This window comes from Terrapene carolina, unplaced genomic scaffold (genome assembly GCF_002925995.2).
Source record: "Terrapene carolina triunguis isolate 2854851 unplaced genomic scaffold, T_m_triunguis-2.0 Scaffold837, whole genome shotgun sequence".
Lineage (NCBI taxonomy): Eukaryota > Metazoa > Chordata > Testudines > Emydidae > Terrapene > Terrapene triunguis.
In genome coordinates this window covers 5,054,394-5,072,900 of record NW_020665188.1, presented here as the reverse complement: position 1 = coordinate 5,072,900, position 18,507 = coordinate 5,054,394, and the positions used below count along the sequence as shown (strand labels likewise).

The following is an 18,507-nucleotide window of genomic DNA, read 5'->3' as shown; positions in this document are numbered from 1 at the left end:
GATCTCATGATTAGGTGAGAATGTTATCCCAGTGTCTGCTGGGAGTTGTAGTTCAATTTAAAACAGGCTCTTACAAAAGTAACTGACCTGATACACAGCAGTTGCACAATTAGCATGACCCAACCTTCAAAACAGAAAACCTGGACTGCTCTAAATATAGTCAAAGGGGGTGAGGTGTGGAAGGATTTGGTAGTTAAGAGAAGCCTTCAAGCAGGACAAGAGGATTTGGCAGTAATTGTCTCCAATCAGAGCAGGCTGTTCATAACATTCTCCTACTCTCCTGACCCTCCACTGCTTTTCAGCAGCATTTCCCCCATGCTTTAGATCTTTATTTCTTCCCCCCAATATCTTTACTCTCCCTCCGGAGATGAATTTTGGTCCCAGCTGCCTTTTTCTAGGACTCTGGCACCTATCAAATGATTTACTGCACGCTCTGACACACAGTAAAATCTTTAACACTTCAGATCCCAGACTCTCACACTGGCACGCTCTGGGCTATGAGCAACCCCAGACTCCAATACATGTCAGAATATATGACAATTCAATAGGGAGACTCCGTGTTGGGGGCCAGTTGCAGATGGGTGTAAGGTTCATCTTGGCACCAGCAGTTTTAGTGGGGTGGCAGAGTGCCAGGGAACAGGGGAGGTCAGCCAAATGGCTTGCTGTAGTGGAACCAGGGCATAAAATAATTAGCATCATCAACCTCCAAAGTCAGTCTGCCTAGTCACCTTACATACACCCTCATAGGCCATATGTTTAGAAAATAAACATGCAAGTTTGGCCATACATTTTCACTGGAAATATACCACATTCTGGCTGAGATGCAAACTGATAAAACTGCCGTGGTAAGGGAGACATGCCCTTCCCAACTCAGAGTTCAGACAAAACAAAGCAACGTTTCAGCCTTAACTGCTTGTTTCCCAAGCTGTCATTCATGGCCACACAGACCTGAAAAACTCTGGGTAGCTCAAAAACTTGTCTCTTCCACGCCCAGCAGGTGTACAATAAAAGATATTACCTCATTCACCTTCTCTCTTCCAATAGTATTATTATTTAACTGATAAATTATGGAGTCTCCGTTATGTGATTCTCAGGAAATGAAAAGCACTCTCAATTTAGCTTTGTGTATCAATCTACCCTTAGCACTCATACAAAATATAAACTGCCCAACTCAACAGTTGGCTGCAGTTTTATTAGGGTTTTTTTAATACTACACCTCTACCCCGATATAACGCTGTCCTCAGGAGCCAAAAAAGCTTACCGCGTTATAGGTGAAACCACGTTATATCGAACTTGCTTTGATCTGCCAGAGTGCGCAGCCCCGCCCCACCGGAGCACTGCTTTACCGCATTATATCCGAATTTGTGTTACATCAGGTCACGTTATATAGGGGTAGAGGTGTATATAAACAAGAAGACGGAAGCGTGAGTAGGTGGTACATGCCAACAGAATGCTAAGATTAAAATAAACTCTTCTTTAAGATTTATGGACAGCAGTTAAAACTTTACCAATGTAAACTTTATGCATTAAACAATTTATAATCACTTAGAATTTGTTTGATTATCTACATATTGCTTTCTATCTTGGAAAAAATATTAGATCTGGCAATTTTCAGAACTCCTATTAAAAAGGTTTGATTCTTGTCCTCCAACATACAGCACATGTATTTCAGAAAAATCAGTCATGGTGCTTACGAAATTAGGGCAAATCATCTTTCAAAGGACCAATTTTATAAGAAGCTCATTTGTAGGAGTTCCAACAAATGTGAACTTATTAAAAATATATTAAGACAAATTATGTAAACCTAAAAAAATTGTCTAGCAGTTTAAATTAAGGTAATTATTTTATATTGACACACAAAGAGTATAAAAATATGCACTAAAAGGTACCAATCACAAGCCTGTTGCAGGGTTTTAGTGACTTGTACTACTAGCTATTTAAGCTTTGATTTTGTGGTTTATAGTATTGTTGGAAACCCTGGATGAAGTTACAAATTTTGAACGGATTCACTTCCAGTATGTAATCCTGCAGGGACAAACAAACAAAAAACACACAACCTTGACATCACTTTAGTGATATTTTTTCCATCTACATTTAAAATGTGGGATTTTTCCATGGGAAAGACCTATTAAAATTGGGACCTTCTCATGGAAAAATAAGGTTGGGTGGCAACCCTAAATATAAGCAGGTAGTTTATATTATCTTAGTTGAGCTTAAAGATAGGAATTGCCACACCGGATCAGAGCAGTTGTCCATTTACACCAGTATCCTGTCTCTGACACTGACTAGTACTAGAAGCTTCAGAGAAAGAGGTAAGAAACCTCACAATGGAATACCCCTAGGGAAAGTTTTTCTTCCCAACACTGTCAGTTGGGGGCTGGCTTACACTCTGAAGAATGAGGGTTTATATTCTTTATATTATGTATCCTTTGTAACATAATTCTGGATGTTCTCTGTATTCATCTAAAGGTCTAGAGGTCTACTCCTCTTTTGAATCCTACTAAATATTTGGCCTAAATGATATTTTGTGACAATGAGTTCCACAAGTTAATTATTCATTATGTAAAAGTTTATCAGTTTTAAAGTTGTGACCCAATTTTATGTCTCCTTGTTCTTGTATAATAAAAAGGAATAAATAAAAAATGTTGATTTACCTTCTCCACAGCATTCATTATTTCATATATCTCTATCTTATACCCCTCCTTATTCATCTCCTCTAAACAGTCCTAGTCTTCTCACTCTCTTCTCATACAGAAGACTCTCCATATCATAAGAATGTCCATACTGGGTCAGACCAAAGGTCCATCAACCCAGTATGTTGGCCAACTGTTTTCTGACAGTGGCCAATGCCAGGTGCCCCAGAGGGAATGAATAGAACAGATAATCATCAAGTGATCCATTCCCTGTCTCCCATTCCCAGCTTCTGGCAAACAGAGGTTAGGGACACCATCCCTGCCCATCCTGGCTAATAATATAATAATATATCCTCCATGAATATATCTAGTTCTTTTTTGAACCTTGTTATAGTCTTGGCCTTCACAACATCCACTGGCAAAGAGTTCCACAGGTTGACTGTGCATTGTGTGAAGAAATACTTCCTTTTGTTTGTTTTAAACCTGCTGCCTATTAATTTCATTTGGTGACCCTGAGTTCTTGTGTTATGAGAAGGAGTAAATAACACTTATTTACTTTCTCCACACCAGTCATGATTTTATAGACCTCTATGATATCCTCCCTTAGTCGTCTCTTTTCCAAGCTGAAAAGTCCCAATTTTATTAATCTCTCCTCATATGGAAGCTGTTCCCTACCCCTAATCATTTTTGTTTCTGAACCTTTTCCAATTCCAATACATCTTTTTTGAGATGGGGTGACCACATCTGCACACAGTATTCAAGATGTGGGCGTACCATGGATTTATATAGAGGCAATATGATATTTTCTGTCTTACTATCTATCCCTTTCTTAATGATGCTTCTGTTTGTTTTTTTGACTGCCGCTGCACATTCTGTGGATGTTTTCAGAGAACTATCCACAATGATTCCAAGATCTCTTTCTTGAGTGGCAACAGCTAATTTAGAGTAACTATTATCCACATTTTATGGTGAGGGAACTGAGGCGCAGGAAGACTAAGGCTATGTCTACAGTATGGGTGCTACTTCTGTGGAGGTTTTCTACAGTGACAGAAGGAGCTTTTCTGTTGCTGTAGTTAATCCACCTCCCACAGCAGCGGTAGCTAGGTCGACGGAAGAATTTTTCTGTTGATCTAGCTGTGCTTATACTGGGGGTTAGGTCGGCAGAGCTATGGCACTCAGGAGTATGAATTTTTCATACCCCTGAGCACCATAGATCTGCTGACCCAACTTTTAAGTGCAGACCAGGCCTGAGTGACTTGCCCAAGAGCACACTGGAAGTCTGTGACAGCATAGCCTTAATCAGTTTAGTCACCTGTCTCTGGCCCCTGCAATTTCTGCTATAGCTTTTTGGAGATGAGCTAAATACAGCATTCCAGGTGAGAGCATGCCATTGATTTATATAACAGCATTATAATATTTTGAGTATTATGTTCTATCCTATTCTTATCCTAAGAACTCTTTGCAATGCAATTATTAAGAGGCAAGAACTAAACTACTTCTTAAATCAAGATAAAAGGCTATTGGGGGCTTCTCAAACACCTAGGATCTGTGCCAGTCCACTTACAGATTATCAGATTGTGAAAACATGGTTCAAAGAGAGTCAAATAAGATGGTGCTGGGAGGCTCGGCTTCATTGAATGCAGCCCACTGCACTCCATACAACCAGGTACTGCACAATGCATATCTAGTGAATTGCTAATGACAGTGGCTACTAAGTCACACACAAACTCTGACTGCAGAGAACAGGTTCCTTATAGAGGCTTGCAACTTGACCCAAGCCCGACAGGACCCAACTACAAGTGTCAGGTTTGTGCTGGATATGAAAAGAACTCGACTCTTTCAGGCTTGGGACAGATTCCAGCTACGAGGGAGCTAGGCTGGCACCAGGCTGAAGGGAGAGACGGAAGGATCCCTGTCCCCAGAGCCCAGTGGAGGTGGCGGCGGCTGGTTGGAGAAGTTGGCAGTACCAGGCATTCTGGGAGAGCTGCATGGGAAGGGGCCTTTGTAATCCCGAACAGGAGGCCACAGCAGTGCCAGGATGCAGAGAGGAGGCTTGGAGTGTTCCAGGCGTCCACTCTGCACTGCCTTGCAGGTCAGGGTGGGGCACCTGCACACACACAGCAACATGGCAAGAGAGAGATGATGCTGACTTGGCTGGCCTGATGCGTGGGCTGGCTGTGCAGGCTCAATGCTTGCCCCCAACCTGGGCAGAGGTGCTGGAGATGTCCAGAGCCACTGCCAGGTGGCCAAGATCCTGGAGGAGTGCTTCTAGGACTGCCACCCCAGTGCTGCAGGAAGGAGCCCTGATGGAGTATGATGTATCACGTAGTGTCTGCACCCAGCAGTGCCACTACTAGAGCCTCCCACAGGATAAGCAGAGTGTGAGGTTGGGGTGAGGGATCCAGGGCTCCTGAGCCCAAAGTCCAGCACAACAGGGATAGGAAGCGATGGGCTGGGTGGAGACAGCATTGTCAGGTAGATGCTTGCAACACTACCCAAACCCAATGGGACCCACCTGACCACAAGTGTCAAATTTGGGTCATTATGAAACAACTCAATGAGCTAGGGTTGGGCTTAGATTTGCTGTGGTCTAGTTGGGCTTTAAAATTAGGCCCTAGCATACTTCTAGCTCCGTAAACATGACGAATAAAACCTTATGGCCTTTATGATCAGCTTCAAGTAGAAATTAAACTAGTTAAAAATGGCCGGGGAAGGGAAAGTAGAGGCTAATTGGAGTACTTTCTATTTAGAAGCAAGGCAAAATACACTACCCTAGATGAGAGATGACCGTAAAGTCTTACAAAAGAGGTGCACTTTAACTAGATATTCTGCCCCAATTACAAAGGCACTGAGGGTACTGACCACAGTCCTGGGACAGCAGACTGTTCAAGTATGGGAAACTGATCTTCTCTAGTTCATCCAGCTTCTCCTTCAGCTTCTTGACTTGACTGTCAGAGCGGCTGATTCTCTGCCTCAACAGCTTCAGCTCTCCATTCTTTTTCTCCACCTGCTCCCGTAGGCAGCACACTTCATTTTTGCTTTGCCTAGAGGAGAAACAGTATGAATGGAGGGAGTCAATGAGCTTGCAAGCTCCTGAGGCCGAGATGATGACCTCATTGATTGACATGGGGTTGGCATCTGTCTCTCCTTTCTGCCCTACCACAGCCTCTGTTGCTGGCTGAGGGGTAAGGTCTGCAGGGGATGCTGACAAACTTTGTGAAGGTTTCTGAGGGGTTGCAGTAAGTGATGAATTAGGGGAGCTTTCTGCTAAGGTCTTATTGTGCCCCATGATACTGCTGCTGCAGCTTGGTTCCACATCTCTCTTTGGCCTTTTCTTCTCAAGTTGCTCTTTTGGGAAAGATGGCTTCTCTCTGGTGTGCTTAGAGGAAAAGCTGTAAGAGTGGAGAGAGCCAATAAATTTGCAAGCCCCAGATACTGGAGGTGTGAAGTCATCAATTGATATACCACTTCTATCTGTTATCCAACTCTCAGTATGGACAGCGCTTTCAGAACAATCATCCACAGATGGTCTTTCTGGCTTTTTCTGGACTCCTGTCTTTGTGACTAAATTATCGACTAACATCCTTCTCAGAGGCCCTTCCAACTGCCCACAGACATTCTCTCCTTGCTCAGACATTGACCCAATTTCAGCCTGCAGAGGCACTTGCTCCATCTCTTTAGTCCCTTGCATTACCATAAAGTCTTGGTCAGAATATGAGGTTCTCTCAACTACCTCACAGCCTCCTTCCCTTGGTTGATCTCCATCCCTCACAGGTATTTGGCTTGCTATTTTAACTCTAGTTTTGACATAATCCTGATTGTCGTCTTTCTTCTCTGTGAGCTGAAAGATGGTTGGCACAGCTGTTGGCTTGAGTAGCCGATGCTGATCTTCCAGCCGTTTGGAGAAACTATCTTTGGTGAAATGCTCGCTGCAGAGAAAGGAGTACTTGGTGGGAGTCCAGTTGTCCCTTTGAACTGCTTTTAACCACTGGATCAGACGTTTTGAGTCCTTTAGAGGGAATCTGCAAACAAGAAGCATAAAAAGGGTAAAATAAATGGATATTTCTATAATTAAAGAAGCTTAGTGTTAGCGGACCAAAATTATCTAGAAAGCAGTATAGTACTGGGTATGCCTAGTTGATGATTGATTATTGAAAGTTTCAGTGGAATGCTAAATATTCATTTCCTTGGCTGGCAGTTAAATTCCCCAGAGAGGACATAATCAGTTAGCTTTGTGCTCCCGTCTATTAAAATCAGTTAGCAAGCAACTGACCACTCCACTATGTATTTATACCAGTCAGAGACCATGACTCTACTTGTAAGTGAGGAAAGACAAGAGGTGAACAATGAAACCCTCTGCCCCGAACAACAATCTAATTCGTCTACAATCTTCAGGAACTGACTGGTGTTTATACTGAGTAATGAAGGGATATTAAACAAGAGATAAAACATCCTACATTCAGGCCTCAATGCCAAGAAATCATAGCATTTAGACACACTGTATTTCTTATAGTTGACACAAATGCTTGTTTTAGACTGTTAACGGCACCTCTCCAGAAAAAACAAAAACATAGCCAGGGACTTCACACACAATCATTTTCAGAGAGGAATTCAGTAGATTTTCATATCCCATGAGGGAAGAAAAATTAAAAATTTAACTAGGCATACAAGATACAGTTTGAAATGGGCTTGCAAAAGTCATCTTAATTTTGAATTTTTGCTTAGCATTACCAATGCTAAGGTTACATTTGGATCTAGGCAGATGGACCCCTGCACCTACACAGAGACCATGGGCTGAATGCAAGTACAGGCATCTGCCTGCATAGTTCCATTTGCATGTTTGCGTCTTTGGACCACATGGCCCACTATTTTAAGAGAACGTCCGAGGTGAATGTGTTCAGGCAGGAATACCAATATTACCCAAACCAACTATGATTACTCAGCAACCTTACAAACCAAAAATAATCAGAAGAACTTTCTGAAATGTCAAAAGATGGCAAAACAAATCACAAAATTCATACAATAAAGCATAATGGACATAATTATTAACGGCTCTGCATAATAAAAAAAAAAGAGACAGCTTACTGTATTTGCAGATTTTAAGTAAGAGACATACAGAACAGAATCAGCATAGTTAGTACTACTATGTTAGTATTACTCATTTCGTGCACAGGAAACATGATTACCTCAATTTCATTACAAACAAGTGTTGTATATAATTTGCTCTTGAATTGTCTTCAGTTTCTAACTACAAGAGGAAAGCAATATTTTCATCCTGGGTTTTTTGGAAGAGAAAAAGACTACTACTACAGAGCATTTCTTTAATGGAGTTTCTCTTGTATGCCACCTGCAGTAATAGAATATGTCCCAGAAAGAAAGCTGTTTGTATGTAACTCATGGAACCTCTTTCCCTACTGTTCATTCTGGGTCAAGCTGTCTTATTGTTCAGCAAAGACATAAGAGGAGGGCAAGATTGTATGCATCCCACATCACCAGCATGACGGTACATGACAACAAGACTATTACACATACTAGCCGAGACATGCAATGGGGGAAATGTGCATGTGTACAGCCCTTAACGCCAGCCTTGGGCTATAACAAGACTAAGCTGAAGTTTCCTTAGCCAGTGGAGAGCTTGGATGGGGGAAATCCAAGTGTGTGTTCCTCATCAATAGCATAAGCAGAGTTACTATGGGCAGGTCTACACTAGAAACTTTTTCTAGAATAGCAATGTGAGAGAGGGGTGTGATTTTTTTTGTACAACATTTTTATACCAACAAAAGCCTTAATGTAGACATAATTATACCAGCAAAAAAGTGCTTTTGTCAGTATAACTTATACTAGCTCCCTGAACAAAATAAACTATACCAGTAAAAGCATTCTTGATGGTATAAGCTGCATCTTAACTAGGAGAGTTTGCCAGTGTAGTTATATCAGCAAAGTTTTTATAATGTAGATTGCACATATGTCTAGGGGGAGACCTGCAGGGACGAAAACACATTGGAGAGTGGGAGGGGAATGCATTTTAGGTCTTGTTTATATTAACAAATGTTATTGTGTTTAATCATGATTTTTAACAACACAGTTAGCCAACATAGACTAACCAGGGCTTTGTGGTTAGTGCAGACAAGTCATGTTCAACATGCTGTCAGCTAGACTGCATGATTAACTCTCTCTCATCATATCAAACACGACTTGTCCTCGTCTATGCTGACCGCAGTCATGGTCAGCTAACTCAACTGTTTAAAATGATGAAATGCTTAAACACCATACTTTCTAATGTAGACAAGGCCAAAGGGGTAAAGAGTGAGAACATAAGGACAGTGGGGAAGGGAAGCATGCATCCCTCATTCATCAACAGCATAAGAACATAACAGTTAGGATGTCTGCTATAGGAAAATCTGCAGGGGTGGGGATATTGGGAAGTGTGTGTGTCTGGGGGAAGGAGAAAAGTAGAGTGCCGGGGGGCAAGAAGTAGGGAAGGGAGATGTGAGAGACAGAGATGCGTGTTCTGTCCCCCATATCAACAACTTTGAGTGCATAGCAGGGCTAAGCAGTTACACTGGCTGGTGGCAGACATAAGCGAAGCAATGTGTATCAGGGAATCAGGGAAGAATGTTTATGTCCCCCATCATGGCCCTAAAGGTAAAGCAAGATTAAACATTTATATGCTGTCCAGTTGGAGATTTGTCGGGGTGCAGGAAATACATGTGCTGGGGCAGGAGAGAAAGGGGAGGATAAAATATGTGCATCTGACAGGAGAGGAAGAAACATGAGAGTCCCTCATCAACCATCTAAGAATGTTGCAGGACTAAACAATTACACTGATCAGTAGGAAACCTGCAAAGAGTGGAAGGCAGGGGTAGCTGAGTACCTGGCAGTCTGAGGAGGGGGAAATGAGAAGGTGTATGTGCATCTGGGGATGGAGGATAGCTGTGACTCTCCATCTTAGGAGGATGGAGGACAGATGCAGCTCTGTGTATTTATGTTGCAGAGATAGGACAGAAGTTTGGCATGTGTCTAACTGCCTGTCTGGTTGGGGATAGACGGGGCTGGCCTTACTATGAGGCGAACTGAGGCGGCCGCCTCAGGTGCCAGACTGTGTGGGGGCCCCACTAAAACCCAAAGTGTAGAAAATTATGTCTGCTGCTGGTGCATATGTATTCTCTCTGCTCTAGATACACAGAGATGGTGGAGTGCTGTGCTGAAGGGAGGAGGGCACAAGAGACATAACAGGCAGGCAGGAGAAAAGGTGAAAGGGAATACCAGAAAGCAGCAGGAGCTGCAGGGAGAGAGGAGGAGGAGCCTCTTATGTACCTCTCTAGCACATCCAGGAGCCTGGACTGATTAACACCAGCTTCTCAGGGAGCTTCCTGTTTCCTGCTGCTTCCCTGAACCCACCTGAGGAGAGCAGACAGTCAACTGAAGTAGTAGGAGCCAGTTAGGCCCTTAAGACGCTGATATTTTCCCTCACTCAGGCCCTGCTACCAGCCTGCTTATTTGTCCCCTTCAATTGAGTGTTGAGAGCCACTATAGCTGGCACAGAACAGCAGTCATGAGTGAAAGAAGAAAACACCCCTCTGGGGCAGCATTCAGAAAAAGAAAGAAAGCAAAGGAAGCTTTTCTATCTAAGCAGGAAGGAGCTCTCCTGAGATACATAGACACAAATGTTCACGGTGAGCCTTCCGGCCCCAGTGAGGATGTGAGTGGTGAGGAGATGCCTGATCTTCCAGTTAGTCAGAGTGCAGGTGACCTGGCAGCTACTGCAGCATCCATATCTGCATCTCAAATGGATGTAACCATGCACACTCCTGAAGAAAAGTGTAGATCAGAAAAGAGTGTGATGGAGGCGCAAGAAACAGCTGCTGCTGAGGTTAGTTCCTTAAGTCTAGATGATCCAGAACTGTGGACCCACTTGAGCAGTAGCCTGAGGGACTTCCTTGTACTGCATGGGCCACAGCAAGTGAAAAACTTCATGATCCCCAAAGACAATGAAAATAGAAGTTTCCATCCAACACATTACTGGCGTGAAATCCCCAATGGTGACAAAGTGGAGAGGCCATGGCTTATGTACTCAAAAATCCAGAATGCTGCATACTGTTTTTGTTGCAAACTCTTCCAGTCTAATGTTCCAGCCACATTGGGTTCTACAGGAACAAAGGACTGGAAAAATCTGGCTAGAAATCTGGCATGCCATGAGAAGGCAGCAAATCACCAGAGAGCATTCCATAGGTGGAAAGAGCTTGAGATGAGACTAAGGTTAAAGGCCACCACAGATGATCAGCATCAAGAGAAGATTGCATCAGAGTCTCTTTACTGGCAAAATGTTCTGAAAAGGCTCATTGCCATTGTGAGAATGCGTGCTACCCAAAACCTAGCACTGCGTGGCACTTCAGATCAGCTGTATGTGCCAAACAATGGAAACTTCCTTACAATTGTGGAGCTGATGGCTGAGTTTGATGCTGTACTCCAGGAGCATCTAAGAAGAGTCACCACCCAAGAAATGTACACACACCACTATCTTGGAAAAACAATTCAAAATGAGATCATACAGTTACTGGCAACTAAAGTCAAACAGAAGATTGTGGTAGATCTGAAGTCAGCAAGATATTACTCTGTTATTCTGGACTGCACACCTGACATCAGCCATACGGAACAAATGACTTTAATGGTGCGTTTTGTAACAACAACAGAACCTAGTGAAAATGTCCAAGCAATGGTGACTGTCAGAGAGCATTTTCTAGAATTTATTGACATTGATGATACTACAGGAGCTGGTATGACAAATGTGCTTCTTAAAAGGCTGGAAGATACGGGAATTGCAATAGCTGACACGAGAGGTCAGGGCTACGATAATGATGCCAACATGAGAGGAAAGAACAGAGGAGTGCAGACACGGATCTGAGAGTTAAACCCTCGAGCTTTTTTTGTCCCATGCAGTTCTCATTCATTGAACTTGGTGGTCAGTGATGCAGCATCAGATTCTAGTGAGGCTGCTGAATTTTTGAATGTAATTCAAAGCATCTATGTATTTTTCTCTGCATCAGCTCATCGATGGCAAATTTTGAAGCAACATCTGGGAACATCCTCTCTGACACTGAAACCACTGAGTGCCACATGATGGGAAAGTCGAGTCGAGGCGATAAAGCCTATGAAACACCAAATTGAGAAGATAGATGATGCCATAGTTGCCATTATGGAGGATAATGCTAGGACAGTAACTGTTCATGGGAGAACAGTGGCAGAGGGAAATGGAATCACCAGAAACATACATAACTTCAAATTTCTGTGTGGCTTAGTGTTGTGGCATGACATACTGTTTGCAATAAATGTTGTAAGCAAGAGACTCCAAGGTGTTGACCTTGATATCTCTGGAGCAATGGAACAACTGGACAAAGCAAAGTCATACCTACAATCTTACCGGTCAGATGAGGGATTTTAAAACGTTCTGAAGAGTGCACAGAAGTTGGCAGAGGAACTTCACACTGAAGCTATTTTCCCACCCATTCAAGAATCACCAAAGAAGAAGACATTTTGATTACGAGGCACGGGATAATCCCATAAGAGTCCCCACACAACAATTCAAAGTTGAATTCTTTAACCAGGTGCTAGATTGTGCAATACAGTCAGTTGAAGAATGTTTCATGCAGCTCAAGGAACACAGCAGTATATTTGGGATGTTGTATGAGATTCCAAAACTCCTCACTATACCTGAAGAAGACCTACACCAGCAATGCAGGGCACTAGAGACAGTGTTGACACATGATGACATGCGCGATATTGATGCGAGTGATTTAGGTGAGGAACTGAAAGCCCTTTCAAGCAGGCTGGTGCTTGGGGCGGCACCTGGAGGGGGGCGGCGCGGCGCTCCGGCCCCCGGGGAGAGCAGGGCCACGGCCGGGCTCGCCGCCCTCCCCCCCGGCCGCCGCCCTGCCCCCTGCGCTCTGGCCGCCGGGGGAAGAGCGGGCTCGCCACCCTCCCCCCGGGGCTCCGGCCGCCCTCCCCCCCCCCCCGGGCGGGGGGGGGGAGGGGGCGGCCGGAGGCTTTTTTGCCTGGGGCGGCAAAAAAGCCAGAGCTGGCCCTGCTTTCAAGATACATTTCTTGTATCTTGAAAGGGCTGTTCTGGAATATATGTGCACAAATAAGATGACCACCCTCTTTCCAAATGCTTTTGTTGCTCTGCGCATACTTCTACCACTTTCTGTAACAGTTGCCAGTGGAGAATATAGCTTCTCCAAGCTGAAGTTAATAAAAACATATCTACCCTCCACAATGACACATGAGACGCTGGTCGGCCCTGCACCCATCTCAATAGAGCATGAGCTGGCCCAGACTGTGGACCTTCAGGAAGCAGTTCAAATTTTTGCAACCAAGAAGGCACGGAAAGCACCACTTTGATTATTCAAACAGATAAAAATGCCAGTGTTTACTATGCAGACAGGAAAAGTTACATTTGCTGTTCAGGCATTTGAAAGTTAAGTGTTACTTAAAATTTTTGAACAAGGCATTTTAAATTGTTAGTTCTCCTTTATTGGGGTAGGTAGCAGAGCAGTACCATGAGAGGAGTAGAACAGGAAGAAGGCAGAATTGAGACCTTTCAAAGTTTTGGCCCAAGTGAGGGGGTATGGGGATGTCATTTGAGCTTCCTGCCTCAGGTGCCAAAATGTTGTGGCCCGGCCCTCGGGATAGAAAAACAGGGCATGTGTCTAGTGGAGGAGAAAGTTGTGAGTTTGTCTATCTGTGTGACATTGGGGGTGAACATGTGTCTGTGTGCAGGGGCCAGAAAGGAATGGAGGTAGGTACATTTGTGTCTGTCTATGACAATGGGGAGGTAGAGGTGTGCGTGTTGGTTGGGGGGCAGGGGTATACCTAGAAGTAAGTATGTCAGACTGTGGGAGATACATGTGTTCCTGTTAGGAGGTAGATGAACCTATGTGTGAGAGGGGGGAGCGACAGGTGGAAACCAGGTGTAGCTGTGCAAGGGGACAGAGAGGAGGTAGGTGAGTGTCTGTCCGCGGGGGGACAGAGAGTGGTTCGGTGGAGTGGGGAGGTGCTTGTCAATCTGTGGAAGTAGGAAGGCACGGGAGGGGTGTGTGGTGGGGGAAAGGGAAGATGGATAGCTGCCTGTCCGGGGGGTGGGTGGGTAGATGGCTCTACCTGTGAGGGATAAGCAGGTGTGTGTCTGTCAGTCTGTGAAGGCAGGTGTGGGTAGATGTCTGTCTGTCTGGGAGATCTCTCAAGTTGGGACCAGAAGGGGGATCAGTCGGTGTCTGTCTGTACAGTCTGTCACTCAGTCTGGGGATGGGGGAGGGGCGGGTCTGTGCCCCGCGATTCCAGCGGGAGCCGGGCTTTGACGGTCGGGGCGGTTTTACCTGGGCCGGCTTCAGCGGCCGCTGTTACCTGTGGAAGGAGACGGCTCCTCTATGCACCTTCCCCTGCCGGTTAGAGCAATTCACCGCCGCGCAGCAGATCACCATCTCCGGCCGGTTGGCCCTTCCCCCCAGCCCCCTCACCCCTCCCAACACAGGGGCCGAGGCCAGCCGTACAACAAGATGGCGGAGCCAGGTCACCTCAGCTGCCCCCCTTCCCTGGGGAAGGGGTTTCTGTACGACGGTGCCGTCAACGAAGATGGCGACCACCATATGGCCGCCGCCATTTTGGTCGAGGCACCGCCGTACAGCACTATCTCCCGCGGAAGGGGATCTCCTAACACCCCTCTCTGTGCCCTCACTGGAATTTTCTTTGAGGCGAGGGTTGGACTTGTGGGGAGCGGATAGGAATGGGAGACTCAAGGGGTCCAAATGAAGCTCAACTGAGGCAGCCATATTGGAAACAGGGGGCGGGGCTTTCCTGATCCGTACTACAGGATGGCGGCGCCCACGTATAAGACCTGCCTCCAGTAGTAGATAGGGGTGGGGTTGGGCATAGGGCTGAGATCCGGTAATGGCAAAGTATTTAAATATCATCCCCTGCTCATTCCCCGACCCTAGCTTCTGCCTGGTACCACATGACTCCACCTCACCTGAGCCCTTCGTTCCGTACAGTAAAATGGCGGCCCCCGTTTAGATGAGGAAGCGGTGCGGCGCAGCTGAATGCGGCGAGCTCCCCTCTTGACCTATCCCGACTGAGAAGCGCTGTGAGCCGCTCTCTGATTCGGCGCGCAGGGCTACTCGTCAGCAGCGGACGGGGTAGGTTGCGGTCTGTGTGTGTATGTGGAGGAGGCAGTAGCCGCAGCCCACCTGGCCCGGAGGCTGGTCAGGAGGTAGGAGTCGCAGGATGGACGCAGGTGAGCGGCGGCGGGACCCCTGCCAGAGCGCTGAGCCGGCCCCGCCCCGCCACTCGGCGTGTCGGGCTGGCTGTGCCCCCGCTGCTCTGAGCGCCGGTGTTCTCTCCCCCCACCGGCACGGGGGAGAAGGGGTGGCGGTGTATGTGTGGGAAGGAGGCCCTGGGATGGGATGGGGTCAATCTCCCTTGGTGGTTCCCTTGTTAGGAGGGATTGTGGGGAAGGTCGTGTTGGGATCTATGGGGTGGGGGCTGGCTGGGGATCCCCAAGGCAGGGGGTAGGTGTATTAGTGGGTAGGGGCTTGGGATCCCCAAGGTAGGGGTGTAGTAGGGGATGTATAGGTGGGTCCCAGACTGTGGTCCATTGGTCATGCAGGGCTAGCTGATCCCATGGTGATGCTTTCTCACATCTTGCTGCTAACTCAGATTGAAAGTTAAAAATACACTTGGTCACACACTTTACTTCTCTTCTATATAGGTTCTTATACCACACTCATCACTGTAGTAGCTGTAGGCCAAGCTTACTACACACACTACTAAGGCTCTTTGCATTCCTTTCTCTCCTATAAGCTGTCTGTATTTCATCCTCCCATCCCCTTTTATTTCAGGAACTCTTTGTAACCTGACCCCTTCCCAATGTCAGGGGTTCTCTGTGATCCCCATTCCAACAGAAACCCTGGTTCTTTGTCTACCCTACTTTTCCAGGGCTCCCTGTTTTCTTTCTCTCTCACAACATCAATATTTTAAGCTCCGTGGAGACATGGGCAAAGCTAAAATGAGGGCTATTGTTATGCTAGAATGTGTTCATCTCTGCCATCACATGGGGAGAGAGGTCCACAGGACAGTCTCTATTAAAATGTGGTCCATGTTATGAAAAAGTTTTACAGAACTTGGCATAGGAGGTACCAAGCATAATATGTGTAAGATACCCCCTCAACCATGCACACTCCCTGGGCTCCCCCTGGTAATTAGAGGAAGGGGTGTGGCTTGCATTAGGAAGGACACAAGACTTTCTCTTCAAGTGATGAGGAAAATGTAACTGTAGGAGAAAGACATGAGGGATATCATGTTATCACGTAGCACACTGACAACAAATCAGCAATGGACACTGTTATAACTTAAAAAACTCTGTAGATCCTTGATGCATTGTCTGTTTCTGACAGAGTCCTAAGGTTTGGCTTTTATATTTGGCAACACATAACGTTTTATGCCAACAAAGTGCCTTGAATTGAAACAGAATGCTGTCCATCTTCCTCCGCAACCTCACATTATGCATGGCAGTTTGGGAAAGGCTGAGTGTATGTATGGAGTGGAAATAGTCTGCTCCTGTTAGGGGTGGTTCAGCATTTGAAATTAACTTGGTCAATCAACAGTACCACTCCCTGGATGCAGAATTTCTTGTTCCACAGGACACCCTCCTTTCTTCTGCAGCTTGGGGTGTGTGTGTGTGTGTGGCCTGATGCATACCATATGGAGTCTACTAGTTTACAGACTTTAGAAAAAAATTAGGAGGAAACTTTTCTGGTTTCTTTTGTAATTGGGGTAATGGAAAAGGGCACCTCACTGCTTCAGTGATGCTGGCTTGACTGCCCTGGGTATGGAAATTCACTGTAGAGCAAGAACAGTTGGCTGTACAGTCTTTCTCCACTGTCCTGGTAGTATTTTGCAGCCCTTCCAGAGTGAGATGGTTAGTTGCTGTCCATGACTGTTCATTTCTTGCCTTCTCTACTCAGAATGCCAACGAGGGAGGCAATTAAGGCCAATTGCAGTAGTGTTTTTTGATATGGACAAGTATCCATTAGGAAATGGACTGAGACCAACTCTTTGCAAACAATCATCTGACCGCTATCATAGGGTGGTAATTTTGGTCCCTTCTTTCCAAGGCCACATGTAAGCCACTGAACCATGGGTGAAGAACTCCATATCCAACTCTGATTAATACTCTCCTAAGACATTCAACCCCTGCTTGTTTTCCACCTTGGACCCAGAACTCCTGTGCTCCAGGGCTGCTGCCTTTATTTTTCTTCCTCAATGCTAGTATTATTATAACCAGAGTTCTGCAGCTGTGGGTATCAAACTGGCTCCCTGACCGCACAATATTTGGTTGCATTTAGCCTAATGTGCCTGTTGACTGGAAATAAGATGAATGATACAGCAAGTGAATAGTATGAGGAGCATATCTAGCAGTTTAGATGCTCTCTTATGTGATACAAGGTTTATCAAGGGAAGAAAATCTTGGTGTGATGTACAGTAGATCCTCAGCTGAGCCTCACTTATCCAAATGAGGGTTGTCTCCTGCAGTTTTCCTCTGTTGCAGTGCTCAGGAACTCCGCAGCAATGGAATTTCAGGACCCTGGTGGCCCTCTTCTCCAGCAACTCTGCTTAGCCAGTTAGATTGGGGGGGAGGAAGCAATCTGCTTCCACTAGGGAACTAGTCAGCAGATTTTGAACTGTTTTCACTTATAGCCATGGGCCACTGAGAGAAGAGGAGTTACCCTGCTGTCTAATTTCCTTCCCTGACTGTCTGAAGTACTTAGCTGTTCATTTGACATCTTTGGATCGTCAGGGCCCTTCTCTTCTCTTTTGCCTCTTAAACATGACAAGGGTTTAATTTTATTTAAGGCTTTTTGTGAGGGGCGAGTGCTTCTCCTCCTGTTAAAGTGGAGAAGCTTCAAACCTTTTCATTGGATATTTTAACTAGGCATTTTTCAGCTACTAACTTATCTCTTTAATCTTGTTTCTGATATTTCCCCCTAGTTTATCTCTGTAATGTACCCCCATAAGAACAAAGATTATCACTTGATGCATTCGCACATATCCTGCTGCACAGTGACGCTATTCCTGGCATCTATAGATTGAAACAGACTAGGCTCGGGGAAGCTGTTTTTAAACAGCTGCTGGCACTGCCTGGAAAATGCTACTGTGCAGAACAAGAGGCAAGATTGCCACAGAATTAGAGCTTTCTCCCACTGGTGATTTCAGAAAAATTCCCAGAGGATGTTGAAAAGCATGGGTTTCTTGCACTCTCTCACCTTACTTACATGCCTTCCAGAGAGTGCTGGTAATATAAATGTGTTTTGTAGAAATATCTTTTTATTGTTCCTGTACAACTTATTCAGATCACCTATGGTTAAGTGAGCATCAGCTGTTCCACTTAGTGCACACAAGCAAAATAATCACTTGCTGCACTAATAGGTCATGTTTCTGTTGAGTCATCAAAGCTTTGATTTCTTATTAATTTTTAGGTAGATACAAGGAAACACAAGGAGAAGTATTACAATGACTGTTACCGTTTTACCTTTTATAGAACTAAAGTTAACATGGCTGGTAAGACTGGCTTACGGTAGTAAGAGTGAAAGTCCTTGCATTTACTAATTTAGTGTGATGGTTGCAATTTGACATGATGTGCAAATCAGGAAATTCAAAGCCTGGTTCCTACAATGACTAACTCTCTGCCGGTTTGTGAGCACATGTGATAATGTAATTCAGTTTTAGCGCACTGAAAAGTTAATTTTTCGTGTTTAAACTTTAGAAGTACAGAAGATCTCTAAGGCCTGGTCTACACTAGGCTTTTATGTCGACTTTAGCGCCG

At 45.2% G+C, this 18,507-nt stretch overlaps 2 protein-coding genes across 2 annotated transcripts in view; one reads left to right on the top strand and one right to left on the bottom strand.

The window, feature by feature from the left end:
- The window catches only part of THAP4 (THAP domain containing 4), a 67,564-nt gene extending 53,439 nt beyond the window's left edge, over positions 1-14,125 (bottom strand). Inside the window, exons 1-2 of the mRNA XM_026660786.2 lie at positions 14,034-14,125; positions 5,496-6,655 (exon numbers count right to left, since the gene is read on the bottom strand). Coding sequence (XP_026516571.1) covers positions 5,496-6,655; positions 14,034-14,110 — 1,237 coding nt within the window. The 5' untranslated portion in view covers positions 14,111-14,125. The remainder of the gene's footprint in view (positions 1-5,495; positions 6,656-14,033) is intronic.
- Positions 14,126-14,910: 785 nt separating this feature from the next.
- Positions 14,911-18,507, top strand: part of ATG4B (autophagy related 4B cysteine peptidase) — a 44,090-nt gene continuing 40,493 nt past the window's right edge. Inside the window, exon 1 of the mRNA XM_026660823.1 lies at positions 14,911-14,919. The gene's annotated coding sequence lies outside the window, so the exon portion shown is untranslated. The remainder of the gene's footprint in view (positions 14,920-18,507) is intronic.